The following is a 14,493-nucleotide window of genomic DNA, read 5'->3' as shown; positions in this document are numbered from 1 at the left end:
GACTGGTTACAACCAATGGAAAGAACACGTCGGAAAGGTGGCCCACAAATAATAAGAGATCGAGAACCACAACGTAGAAGAATAGAAGAAAATCGAAATAAAACATAGAGACTGGGTTGGGGAAATGGAAAACTGTGAATGTTTTTCCCTTTTTTTTTTTTTCCCTCTCTCAAGATAAAATAGATGATTATACAGAACTATATATGTCTCTCCTAGGTATCAATAGAGACCAGATTACTGGTTTGTCCTCTCCCCTTTTTTTTTTTTTCTCCCATGAAGGTATTAATGTAAAGTCTGGACATGAACCCCCCCCAATTGACCCCCTTCTTTTTCTTACTCATATGTGATTATTGAACCCTTATTGGAATGCTTAGTTATGTTCGAAATAGGAGAGGATAAAAAATATGTTAGAATGACTATACAAGAGAATATAAATAATACAGCACTATATATTATTAAATAGATCAGGATAGACCACCCTGAGCCCTTTTTTTTTTGTAACACAAAATAAAATTAAACACTTGATCACGTACATCACTGTACACATAAGAATATTGAGGGGTTAGTCTATGGGGAGAGGGGGGGGGGGTAGAAAGGGAGATCATTTGCACTATTGTACATATGAAAGAATATTTTTTTTTTTTTAAATAAATTAATATAAGGACAACAGGGGGGGGGGAGGGGGGGAGTGAGATATGGGAAATAAAAGTGACACAATTAAGTTAATAACACGTCACACAAATCACAGTTTAAATTATATATATATAAATAATTAAAATATATTTTTTTTGGACCAATTAAAAAAAAGGAACCTTTTTTTTTTTTTTGCTGATCCGAAAAAAGAGCACAATAGCAATTCACAGGGGTGGATTAAAGAGGAAGCAGGTGAGGCTGTTTGGGACTTAAAGTACAATCTTGATGTTTTTACAGCAAAAAAAATTTATATATATATATATAAATTTTTTTTGCTGTAAAAACATCAAGATTGTACTTTAAGTCCCAAACAGCCTCACCTGCTTCCTCTTTAATCCACCCCTGTGAATTGCTATTGTGCTCTTTTTTCCCCCTTCCCCCCCCCCTCCTCTCACACCAGTGCTTCACTGCTAACATTCCCATTCAGCTTGCTAGAGCCCAGTGCACAGCGTGACACGCCTCCCCGGGGAGGCGTGTCACGCTGGGCTCTGGCAAGCAGACTGGCCGCCGCTCCGGAGCTAGGCCGAAGCCGGGGACTTTCCTAGGCCTAGGCTCCGGAGCGCTCCGCGGATCGCGGGGTGTGCCGATCCGAACGGGGTGGCCCGTTCGGATCACGGATCGGTGACGATCCGTTACACCCCTATCCACAACATTACAAAAGATGGCAGAATGAAAGTCTTGAAAAGTGACAATAAAACAGACTTTTGCATTTTGCTTGAGGAACTGGAAAGCAAAGAAAACAAGTACAGCTGGAGAGGGGGGACGCACCCATACTGGAGGTCTTTAAAAAGAGTGCCACTTAACAGAATTGCTTTAAAAAGCAACTGTATTCACGAGTGCGAGCAAGAGGGTGGTTTAGTTACTAAAAAGTGCATGTGTATCCAAATAAGTTAAGCTAAAGCAAAAAAAAAAATAAAAAAAATTATAAATTATTTATTTAACTGTTACACATACATATTGATTTACAAATTATGGATGCATTCTAAGAACAAAAAAAGTCTGCATAGTTTATTACAGCATTATAAGCTGTGCTTCATCTGTACTTTGCTGCAGGTCTTCCACAGAATGTGTGTAATCAAAGGTCCGATTGATATTTCCAGTGCCTGAAAAAGAAGAGCATATTTATTTGCCACACAAATACATGTATTAATGCATTTATGGCAGGTTAAGCAAAAAAACAGTCTGTAGAGATTTAAAAAAAAAAAAAATAAATTTAACAGAAGTCCAAGTTGCCAATACACAAAACTCATACCTCAGAGCAGCATCCATTTTTGGACATGCATTTGTCTAAGGGGGGACCGTTTTTATCCCAATGGCTATAGGACTTCCAAATGGGTAATGATTTGAGCACTTTATTTAAATAAAATTTGTTAAAAAAGAAGTATGGAAAGAAATAAAAAAATAGAACATTGATACATACTCTCCTCCCCACTGCAGCTGTAACTCACTGAGAACCAAGCGATCACATGATTGCTAATGGCCCAGTCCTCTCAAGAGCCGAAAGGACTCTGCAAGCACCATATCCACTTTTGCTGAGTTTAGAAATTATCTTTCTTCTTTTACATGTTTAAAAAAGTTCAGTAGACTTTGCTTTGAATACCCTTCACCCCCATTAAAGAGACAATATTAGAAGTGCAATAGATCAAAAAAACTCACGGATCGATTCTCAGATCAGTCACGATCGGATAATTTTTCAGATCACCAAAAAAAAAAAAAAAAGTGTATGTATGTATATGTATATGTATATATGTATATATGTATATATATATGTATATATATATATAACACACACACACACACACACACACACACACACACACACACACACACATACATATTAAAGGGGAACCCCCTACACTGAACATGGCGTGGGTGTCCCCCCAAAGTTCATACCAGACCCTTATCTGAGCACGCAGCCGGCCAGGAAAGGGGTGGGGGACGAGAGGGGCCCCACTGAACCACCAGGCCACATGCACTCAACATGGGGTGGGTGCTTTGGGGCAGGGGGGCACCCTGTGGCCCCCCACACCAAAGCACGGTGTCCCCATGTTGATGACGAGTCTCTTCCCAACAACCCTAGCCGTTGGTTGTGTGGGTCTGCGGGCAGGGGGCTCATTGGAATCCTGGAGCCCCTTTAAGGGGGCCCCCTGATTCCACCCTATGTGAATGAGTATGGGGTACACTGTACCCTTACCCATTCACCTGGGGGGAAAAAAAAAAAACTACACAAGGTGCTTTAGGGTGGGGGCACACAGGGCAAAGCACCCCCCCCATGTTGAGGGCATGCAGCCTGGTACAGTTCAGGAGGAGGGCTGCTCATCTAGTCTCCACCCCACTTCCGGACCGGGCAGCATGCTCGGATAAGGGTCTGGTATGGATTTTGGGAGGACCCCCACGCTGTTCTTTCAGAGTAGGGGTTCCCCCTTTAAATCTATACCAGACCCAAGGGCCTGGTATGCTCCTGCAGGGGGAGTGCATGTCGTTTTTTTTTTTATTTAAAATTTGGCGTGGAGTTCCCCCTCAAGATACATACCAAACAGTGCCGGGTATTGGCAGGGATCAAAGTCGGACGCATGACGGCTTTAAGTTGCAGGGCAAAGCCTGATCCAAAGGAGGACGGCTGTTGTGTCACACCAGTGTGAATCCAGAATTAGTGGGTTATTTGCTACACATTAGATTTGCTCTGCAGGTCCGTGACCACCATAACTGCAGAAGGCAAGGACTGACTTTTCTGTGAATCGCCATACCCCTTAAACTTTTCTAACATGGCATACTTTGTTCTACACAAACTAAAACAGATATATGTACCAAAAGGTCTGCCAATACCTTAAAGTATAGCAGCAATAAAGATTACCTCGCGATTCAAACACATCTGGGAAATCTTCTGTGATCCCGGCATGTACATTATCTTCACAAGGAGAAAAAGCGATGAGCTGCGGAAGGGACAGCTTTCTGTCTCTGGGTGATGGAGTGTTTAGATAGTCCAAATCCAATGTTAATACTTTATCTAAGGGGCTGAACACACCCATAGTCTCTGTTGGAAGGCTGGATTCAGATTTTTGCTTATCAACCTTGCTTAAAGGGGTGTGTGCTAGACTATTTGTTTCCTCTGTTAAAGATGTAAAAAAGCTTCTTTTTAGAGCTTCATATCTAGTACGTATAGAATTTAGGTCCATTTTACGCTCCATAGGTTCCCAGCCACCCTCTCTACTATCTGAGGGGAGCTCACTTTCTACTCTGGTGCTGTACCTGTCCACCTCTGGAGTCTGTGCACTAGATGTGCTGGTAAGACTCAGGTTTCCATCTCCTTCTGGGATAGTTTCTTGTAGTATGCCAAACTGGATAACATCGTGGCTCTCAGAACTAATGCTCAAGTCCATTGCTTTTGAAGAGTTCCATGAAAGAGTGGAATGTGCAGAAGAAATTTCTTGACTAACTGCAGGTATAATCATTGTGCGGTCTTTCAATTTATCACCTGGCTGGTCGTCAAAAATAAAAGTATCATTCTGGTCTCCAACTGCAGGCTGCAACAACTGCGCTCTCACACATTCCTTTATTGGAGTAAATTTGTCTCTCTCAGACCATTTAATTTCACTAGCCAAAGAGGGTGTCAAGTTCTGACTTAAGGCTGCTTTTTCATGAGGGTCTGGTTTTCCGGTGCTCAAAGACATCCTTTGATCTGACAGCTCATTATGCTCAGACAAATGAGAAGCAGACAGGAAGCAAGCCATGCTCAGATCCACCAGGCTGCAGTGAGCAGACTCTTGTTCTACAAGAGATTCTACACATGGCTCTTCCACTGGACTAGATACATCGCAAAATTCTTCATTCTGGATGGCTTTTCGCCAGGATGTTCGAATATCTGAAACTGTACAAGAAGACACTTACTGTACAAACGTAAAAGCATTTCAGTCACTCACCTGTATCCAGTATTGTACAGTTAAGAAAAATCTATTATAATAAATAAAAACACAAACAGTGCCAGTTAGAAAATGAATTTGCTTTACACTGTACAACAGTTCCATTGTATGCAAGCAGCTGCACGCCGATATACTTCAGCACAATGGTAGCGCAGTGGACAAATGGGCGTACCTGTAGGGCCCCTTTAAAATCGCAGCATTCTGGGCGAGCGCCACATGCTTTGAGCATGCCCGTGGGTCCCGGACTCGATGTCCAATCATTTCATGGAGCGGCAGAACGGGGAGATGCCCATGTAAAGGCATTTTCCGGTTCTGCCTAGCAACACGACAGGGATCTACTGCTCGTTACATCTGGGGCAGTGATCTGTCATGCTTTAGCAAGACCATCCTTTACAGTTAGAATCACTCCCTAGGACACATACAACCTGTTGATCGCCCCCTAGTGTTTAACCCCTTCCCTGCCAATGTCATTTACACAGTAATCCGTGCATTTAATAGCTGTATAGATAACACTGGTCCCAAAATAGTGTCAAAAGTGTCCACCGCAATCACGAAGGGGGGAAAAAATGCAAGTTAGGCTTACCGGTAACTTGTTTTCCAGTAGGCTTTCAGGACAGCACCTGAGAGATATCATGGCTCCTCCAAAGGAAACACCTCCTCCAATCAAGACTTCAAAGGGAGGCCTCCCCTTCCACGCTCCAGTTGTTTGTAGAGACCTCCAGCCCCGGCTGCAACACATAAGTGAGTTATTACATAGTATTACAGCAGTATCTTTATAATGGAAAAAACCAAGGGCGGGTTGTTGCTGTCCTGAAAGCCTACTGGAAAACAAGTTACCGGTAAGCCTAACTTGCATTTTCCCAAAACAGCTTTCAGGACAGCACCTGAGAGGACAGTCGAGACTTACCCCCTTAGGGTGGGACCACAGCCTGTAAGACTTTTCTCCCGAACGCCTGATCATCTGCCGTCATTAGGTCAAGTCTGTAATGACGGGCAAAGGTAGACAGGTTTGACCAGGTAGCTGCTCTGCAGATCTGTTCGGGGGTGGCACCAGCTCTTTCTGCCCAACTTACGGCAGCTGCCCTAGTAGAGTGAGCCCTAAGATTCTCCGGACATTCTTGACCTGAGATTGAATAAGCATTTGAGATGGCCATCTTAAGCCATCTGGCAATGGTTCCTTTGACGCCTGCTTTCCTTTATCACCGGAAAATAAAATAAACAAGGCATCTGAACGTCTATACGCTTTTGTGGTTTCCAAGTAACATAAAACGGCTCTCTTGACATCCAAGGTATGGAATTCTTCTTCCTTTCGGATTAGAGCAAAATGAAGGCAGTATAATTTCCTGAGACCGATTTTTGAACGAAGCAACTTTCGGTAAAAAACTTGGGTCTGGTTTTAACACAATTCTGTCCGAAAAAATTAAACAAAAAGGTTCTGACGGACAAGGCTTGCAGCTCGCTGATCCTGCGAGCTGTAGTAACAGCCACTAAAAAAAACGTTTTTAATGTTAACAACAAGAGACGCTATATTCAAAAGGTTCAAAAGGTTCCTTGGTCATGGCCTGTAAGACTACTGGCAAATCCCATGAGGGACAATCCTTTACCACCATCGGTCTGGACCTAACAAGGGCTTTAAAGAACCTTATTACTAAGGGATCTGCAGAAACAGATCTTTCTAGGAATACCCCAAGCGCGGCTACTTGAACCTTCAGGGTGCTCACCGCTAACCCTTTGTCGGCTCCTTCCTGAAGAAATTCCAAGATAGAGGAAGTTTCTTCTTCAAATCTGCCTGATGCAGAGCACCATGTATTGAAAGTTTTCCAGACCTTGAAATAGATAGCCCTCGTGACCGGCTTCCTACTCAACAGGAGAGTTGCTGTTAATCTGGCCGAAAACCCCTTTCTCCTGAGGAGTTGCTCCTCAGAAGCCAAGCCGTAAGACTTCGTTTTTTTTATGTCTCGGTGAAACAGAGGACCTTGTAAAAGCAGGTCGTGTCTCAGAGGTAGATGCCAGAACAGTTTGATTTGCATCAGTAGAAGGGCAGAAAACCAAGGCCTTTTGGGCCAAAATGGGGTGATCAGAATTACTGTAGTATTTTCCCTCTGTATCTTTGCTATGACCTGCGGAATGAGCTGGAAAGGGGGAAAGCATAACAAAGATGGAAATTCCAGCTGTGTGCTAGGGCGTCCGTCCCCGCAGCTGACTTGCTCCTGTCTAAGGAGAAGAACTGAGAGATCTGTGCATTCTCTTGATTCGCAAACAAATCTATCGCTGGCTGTCCCCACTTTTCTGTTATCCGATTGAACACTTCTGGGTTCAACTGCCAATCCGCTTCCCGAATTAAATTTCTGCTCAAGAAGTCTGCCACGCAATTCAGGGTCCCCTTTAGATGGACCGCGGACAAGGATAGGGTATGGGACTCTGCCCACTTTAGGATCTTTCCGGCTAAGACCTGAAGCCCCTTGCTTCTGGTGCCCCCTTGTCTGTTGACATAGGCCACTGTTGTGGCATTGTCCGATAGGACCTGTAAATGTTGTCCTTCTGCTTCTGAAGCGAAGGCCAGTAAAGCCAATTCTACCGCCTTTAATTCCCTCCAATTTGAGGAATTCCTTGCCTCTCCTGTGGACCATGACCCCTGAGTCCAACGACTGTTCATGTGGGCCCCCCACCCCCAGGAGCTGGCGTCTGTCGTTATCCTTACTTGGGATGGGAAGGACCACAACAGACCCACCGACAGTCTTTCCTGGTCTCTCCACCACCAGAGGCTCCTTTTCACCTTGGTGGGAATTTTGACCAGTAAGTCTAGGGACCTCTGATCGCGGTCCCAGACCTTTAACAAAAAATCCTGAAGCGGCCTGAAGTGGGTCCTGGCCCAGGGCACTGCGGGTATAGAGGAAGTCAGGGTTCCCAGAACTGACATAATCCTCCTGATGGAAATCACCTGACTGCCCTGTAGAAGAGAAACCATCTCTATCACCTTTCTCTGTTTTTCTTCTGGGAGGAAAACCTTCTGCTCCACAGAATCTATCTGGAAACCCAGAAATAGAACCTGTTGAGCAGGAACCAGGCTCGATTTTTGGAGATTCAGGATCCACCCTATGGCTTCCAAGTGAGACCGGGCCCTGTCTAGATTTTTTTGAAGACCCTCCCTGGACTGGGCAAAAAACAGTAGGTCGTCTAGATAAGGGACCACAGAGATCCCCTCTAGACGAAGAGGTGCCAGTGCTTCTGCCATCACTTTTGTAAATACCCTTGGGGATGACGACAGGCCAAAGGGAAGAGCCCTGAACTGTAGGTGAACTACTTTCTTTCCTTCCCTCAGAGCCAATCTCAAAAACTTTTGGGAGCTGGCCGCAATGGGAGTGTGTAAGTAGGCATCTCGTAAGTCTATTGTTGCCATGAAGCAACCCTGACTTAGGTTTCTTACGGAAAAGATGGAATCCATGCAAAATTTTCTGTACAGCACTGACAGGTTTAGCTCCTTTAGGTTTAAGATAAGGCGGTACTTTCCTGATGGTTTTCTTATCAGAAAAACATGAGAAGAGAACCCCCGAAAAAATTCCGCTTTTGGAACCGGCACAATTACCCTTTGGTCCATCAGTTCCTGAATTAGGGACTTCAAAGCCAGGGCCTTGGCAGGATCCCTTGGAATATTTGTTGCCAGAAATTTTTTCGGGGGTTCTTCCCTGAACTCTATCTCGTAACCCTTTTGAAGAAAGTTTAAGATAAACAGATTTGGGGTGCTGCCTCTCCACTGGGGGACAAACTCCTGAAGTCTTCCCCCTACCTGTAGCGGAGAGTCATTGCGGTTTCTCGGGGGCTGGAGGAGCACTCCACCCCTACCGCGACCTCTTTGCGCAGGCCACTTCTTCTTGAACCGAGTCCTCCTTCCTGTTGCCTTTGCAGACGAAAAAAAAGTTTGCGGACCGGCGCCTTTTTAGGCTTAATCGGAAAGGACTTCTTTTTATCCGCCGTTCGGTCAAGGATAGATTCCAATTCTGGACCAAACAGTAGATCCCCTGCAAAAGGTAAACCACACAATTTTTTGAGGCCGCATCTCCCGGCCAGGTCTTAAGCCACAAGGCTCTCCTGGCCGAATTGGTCAAAGATGCTGACCTTGCTGTCATACGGATAGATTCCGCTGAAGCATCGGCAATGTATGACACGGCTGCAAAAAGAGTATTAAAGGAGTCCAAGATCTGTTTTGGGGAATCTGCTGAGATGTGTGATTTTAATTGGTTCAACCAGTGTTCCAGATTTCTGGCCACACAAGTTGATGCCATAGCTGGTTTAAGATTGTTCATCACAGATTGCCAGTTTCTTTTAAGCAGCAGCTCTATTCTTTTGTCCATAGGCTCCTTTAGTAAGCCCATGTCTTCAAAAGCCAAGTCCGTAGATTTTGAAACCTGAGAAAATGCCGCGTCCAACTTTGGGATTTTATTCCAGATGGCTTCCGGGTTTTCCTCAAAAGGGAACCTCCTTTTATGAGTCCCAGAAAAAAACGGTTTCTTCTCCGGTTCCACCCATTCTTTCTTAATCATCTCAGTGATTAATGAATGTACTGGGAACACCCGACCTTTGGTATCCCCTAACCCTGCATACATTCGGTCATGCAGGGAGAGCTCTTTCTCTTCCTCTATCCCCAGTGTTGCATGGATCACTTTTAAAAGGCCTGCAACCTCTTCCAGCGACAATTTATATTTTGAAGCAGGTTCTGCCTCATCCTCATTTTCAGAATCCGAATTTAGCGGGATTTCTTGAGAATCGTCCTGGTTTAAAGGGTTAAATAGGTTATGCCTTTCACCCAGCGAAGGGTCTTGTGAAACTCCAGCCTCCTCCACAGGTCTGGCCCGATCCAGGCTTGATCTAAAGGCCTGAAATGTGGTACGGAGTTCTTTCTTAAGGGTGGATATTAAGTCCCCACCCACAGAAGGAGCTTCTTTCAGCACATCTTTAGTACAGTCTGCACAAAGAGTTTTACTCCAAGAATCACTGAGCTTCTCTTTGCAAACAGGGCATCGCTTATTCACAATCTGAGCAGAGCCTTTTCCCTGTATAAACAGACCAAGACAAAGCACGCACGCTCAAAAACTAAAATGACAGTAACAAACTGACACCCAGGTGCACTAAGGAAACTTGGCAGTAATCCCCTGTGCCCAACAAGCCAAGACCATCACCACCATGGCACCGCTATGTAGGTAGATACGACCATATAGACACAGACCAGACAGGGAGGTGGGAGGTGGGGAAACGGGGAGATGGGTGAAGTAACCCCCCTAAGAGAGAGAGAGCTGAAGGTAGTGCAGGACACTTCCCTTACCTTAGCCTTGCTGGTGCCTTGGCTTGCCCCCTCAGCTGCAGTATCCTCCTCCATTGCAGAGTGTTGCAGCAGCGTGCAGTTGAATGAGGACACGGTTCCAGGATTCAAAAACGCCGCCGCGCTGACCCGGAACCGGAAGTCCCCTTTAAGGCACCAGGAGACCCTGCCTCCTCCCTCTGCGCCGGAAATGACACTGCGCCGACCCGGAAGCGCTGCCACTTCCTGAATACAGGACGCGTCTGAGGCCCTCCTCTGACGCCGGAGCCTCTCGCCTTGCGATGGGGTTTCACGGACCCCGCTGCTCCGCCGGAAAAACGGGCCGCAACTTCCGGGCGTACGGGCTCTCCCCGAGCACAGAAGAGAGAGCAGGAACCCACGGACCGCCCTCACCAGGCAAGTGGGAGAGTAATTTCCCTCAAGAGACAAAAGGTAGGGGTGAGAACCACATGTCTCCCAGGCAGCCCTGAGAGATATCATGGCCCCCACCGGAGGTGTTCCTCCAGCTGGAGGAAACACAAAAAAACTGGAGAGTGGAAGGGGAGGCCTCCCTTTGAAGTCTTGAATGGAGGAGGTGTTTCCTTTGGAGGAGGAGCCATGATATCTCTCAGGTGCTGTCCTGAAAGCCGTTTTGGGAAAAATAAACTAAAGATGCCATAAATCTATCCCCCCCATTTTGTAGATGCTATAGCTTTTGCCCAAACCAATATACGCTTATTGCGATTTGTTTACCCAAAATATTTACAATGCCCATCGGCCTAAACCAAGGACACACACACCAAAATAAAGCTCTATTTGTGAGGGGGAGGGGAAGTCAATTTTGTTTGGGTGAAAGATGAGAATTTTCATTTTAGCACAATCCCATTGTCTGGACATTCATTCAATTCTCTTGTCTGGACCAGCCTCTCGACCAGGGTGTCGGTAGAGAAAGGCTATGAGACGAGTCCAAACTTCTGATCCCCAGCCGAACTGTACATCGGCACTTGGAGGGAGCTTAGACAGCCTGGGCAAAGTGAAAGTAAAGGGGGGGCTGGGCTGTGCTCTGCCTCCTCCTACAGTGCAGTACCTGGCTGTGTGAGAAAAGGTACTGTACTAAAACTTTTTTTAAACGGCTTCTTTTTTGTGCGAACATACATCTGCCTTTTATACCTGTACTATCAGAACTGTTTTTTTTAGGGCTTGTTCGTAATAGCAGCAAGGGCTGCTGCTTTTATGAAAATCAATCCATGCACAAATTGCTTTTTAGAGGCATTTGACGGGCAGTAAAGAGGCACTAGGTAGCCTCACCACCAGCTTTTAAACCCCCTAAAATGCAGAAGTACCACACCACAAACGTGCAATGCACACAGTTGCAGTGCACCACATTCACCCTGGGTATACCTCCAGCTGCAGCCAGAGCTTATGTACATCCCCAGCTGCTGCCTGGGAGCAGTTGGTTGGAAAACAGCTCAACCGTGTGCTTTTACCACCCCTCACATGCGAACATCTTGGTTCACATCTGTGGATACGTGCAGGGCAGCCAATTCATTTTAATAAACTGCCCTACACAAAAATAAAAAAAGCCTCTTTACACGGCTCTTAAAGCTCCCCTGCCCATTGAATTTTTTTACCCTTTATTTGGCTGCTAGCAGGGGTTAAAAGCAGGGCTTTACCGCCAACGCAGCTGCACTGTCAGGGTGAAAGGGCTCTTACTCAAAGTACTGCACAAACATTTTTTCCATGTAGTTTGTCGACCTTCGAAATCCAAGCTGTGGGAAACTATATAACATGATGTATTTGGTAGATTTTTTTTTTTTTTGCCGATTAAAATAAGTCCTTACATGAGAGGTTTGTAAAGCATGCAGTTGTACAAAATATTTATTCTCCAATCCATATTTTTCTAGGCACAATGTTTCATTATATAGGATTCATTTGAAGACTATGAAGTCTGTACAGAAGTTTATTCAACAAGCAAAATCTATAAAAAATTTGCTTACTCAAGTTCTCTGGAGTGCGAGGAATCTCTTTTCTAGATAAGAAAGGATCAGAGGACAGCATGCCAAGCAAATTATCCAGCTCCATTCCACGTCCCGACTGATATTTTGGGGCATCGTCAACTATAAAATCAGCAACCTGCAGAAAAAAAGTTATTACAGAACATTAAATCGGCATACAACCACCACACGTAGACCTGAGCACTTTATAAAATGTGGGTCTTGGGTAATCGTGGAGGGTCTACTATTGGAAGAGAGGTCCTTTTTTCCCCCCAGGAAACTCTCCAAGAGGGTAACGCACAGCCAAATTTTTAGGGACTGGGGAGAAAAAAAAAAAAAAAAAAAAATTGTGGTTTGTCCCACTCCTTGTATAAAAGTTTGCCTAAACAAGACGCACAAGGAAACACCTTGGCCGCGCGGGTCAGCTTACCTAACCCGAAAGGGACCGACACCTATGCTGCTTACGCAGACTCCTCCAGTATCTTGCACTGCTGTGATAAGATCACCTACCGGAGCCTTTTCACGTGCTGACCTTGGATCCGGAGTGATCCTCACTGTCCGGTCAATCTTGGTCCGCATCCTCAGATACAGAGCCAGGATCATGAGCCAAAGCTGGATCCGGCTCCACATAAGAGTTGTCCCCAGGGGATGGCCGCTTCCACCAAAAGCATCTAGGATTGCCGACATAGCATCCGATACAGCGAGTGCAGGGGCATCAATTGTTAACTCAGGTGTTTCAGGGAAAAAGGTGTCTGCTTCTGACGGCATGCTGACCCACGTGCCTGACATCCACTGGGATGCCAAGGCAAGGTACAACCACCCACCTAGCTGCGACAGAGACAAGGGGTTCCCCCCCCAGAGGACTCACCACCCTAGAACAGTACTGCTGCCGTCCGCTTCCTCCTTGAGCTGCTTCTCAGCTGTCTGTCTGACCACACTCCGCAGAGCGTGTCTGCAAGCTTGTGCCGTTTAAATGCTGCAATACGGCGTGGACCACAAGAAAATGGCTGCCGAACATAGAGGCAAACAGCATGGGCCACAAGAAATGGCCGCCGAGCGGCAGGTAGAGGCCAAACAGCGCGGGCCACAAAAAATGGCCACCGACCAGTAGTGGGCAAACAGGCTCGCCAAAATGGCTGCCGACAGCACGGAGGGAGAACACAGGTAAGCAAAACCTTTCATGGCAGCTTACTAGCATTGTAAGCGGGCGTACAGTGCAGTTCCAACAGGTGGAGCAGTTCCCTGACAGGTGAAGCCCCCACCCCAGGTGAACCCGCGGCCCCAGCAGCCAGCCTAGCTCAGAGAGGAGGGAAGAAGAGAGGAAAGGATGGATGGGACCCCCTACTCGACCTCCCCAGGAATGTCCAGCTATGTCCTCCTGCCGAAGCAGGGGATTACTACTTACCCTTCCTGTGTGGATTATGCTGGAAGCATCCCAGACAGACCATCTTCCGCATGGTTAAGTAGGTGACTGTCGGCCCAGCCGCTGCAACGCAGCCCTATAGGCCGGTCATATGCGTGCCCTGCAGCGTGCAAATACTGGCCACCGATAGAGTGCCCAGCATGTCGTGGACGACCCAGCGCGTAGCTACGGTCGGCACACTCGATGGCTGAAACGGGGGGGGGGGGGGTCACAAGGATCTGGGATCCAGCCTGTCACCCAGTCGGCAGTTGATTGTAGGTCACAGGAACAAGCAAAATAATAATAATAATAATAATAATTCAATTTGGAATAAATCTCCAGGCCAAGTCTCCTCCTTTGCTAAGCAGAAGAAAAAAAAAAAAAACCTGATCTGCGAGATGCAGAGAGGTGTTATACCCAGAGGGACTGCCCCCTGGGTGGGACAGGTTGAAAGTAATTAAGTTTTTTAATGTGGGATCAACAGCCCAACATTAGCTATAATCCTCATATTCACTGATAGACTCATAAGGCAGATGAGGTGGAAGTTGGCTAGGAGCTGACAGTTTAGGGTCCCGGCCAAGAAAGTTTGCAGTACATGGCCTGCCAGGGAGAACAGTTCAAGAAAGTTGCCTCCAGCCAACAATAGTACAGTGATCTACCGTGTTGAGCTGTTGTGTTCTGACAGGGGTACGTACTGAGGTAGCTACCAGGGTTCTCAGCTCACGTGGCACAGTAGGACACTATAAATAAAATTTAGGCATTCTGGAAGTAGAAGGGGATAGAGATAGATAGATATATCTAACACACACACACACACACACACACACACTTTATTCCTGAGTCCCTCAACGGGCAAGAAAGATGGTTAGCTATAGTGAGGAACTGCTTTTGAGCAAACACCTTGCAGTGCATTTAAAAAAAAAAAAAAAAAAAAGTCCACAAACCTGCTGTGCAAGCTGCAGGCGTGTAGCACTCATGGGATCCTGTTTACAAGGTGTTGGGGTATGTGGTAGTTTGTTACTTGGTGTAGGTTTCCAAACCACATCAGACCTTCTCTTATGCAAAGAATTTGGCGTCCTTTGCAAAAACCTCTCCTTAATGGCAGATTGTGGTGTTCGAAAATCCTAAAAAGGTGCATACAAAGTTCAAATTAGTGGTGGGTCGGTTTCGTCACTTCTATCAGCTCCC

The 14,493-nt window shown here is 46.1% G+C and overlaps 1 protein-coding gene across 2 annotated transcripts in view; it reads right to left on the bottom strand.

Moving 5' to 3' along the window:
• Positions 1-1,606: 1,606 nt before the first annotated feature.
• The window catches only part of HAUS6 (HAUS augmin like complex subunit 6), a 63,266-nt gene continuing 50,379 nt past the window's right edge, over positions 1,607-14,493 (bottom strand). Inside the window, exons 14-17 of one of the 2 annotated variants that reach the window (XM_040359946.1) lie at positions 14,250-14,429; positions 11,907-12,042; positions 3,520-4,561; positions 1,607-1,796 (exon numbers count right to left, since the gene is read on the bottom strand). In XM_040359946.1, coding sequence (XP_040215880.1) covers positions 1,769-1,796; positions 3,520-4,561; positions 11,907-12,042; positions 14,250-14,429 — 1,386 coding nt within the window. In that variant the 3' untranslated portion in view covers positions 1,607-1,768. The remainder of the gene's footprint in view (positions 1,797-3,519; positions 4,562-11,906; positions 12,043-14,249; positions 14,430-14,493) is intronic. The other variant, XM_040359937.1, reaches the window with a different exon arrangement.

Source organism: Rana temporaria, chromosome 1 (assembly GCF_905171775.1).
Source record: "Rana temporaria chromosome 1, aRanTem1.1, whole genome shotgun sequence".
Lineage (NCBI taxonomy): Eukaryota > Metazoa > Chordata > Amphibia > Anura > Ranidae > Rana > Rana temporaria.
This window is presented reverse-complemented; position numbering and strand designations above follow the sequence as displayed.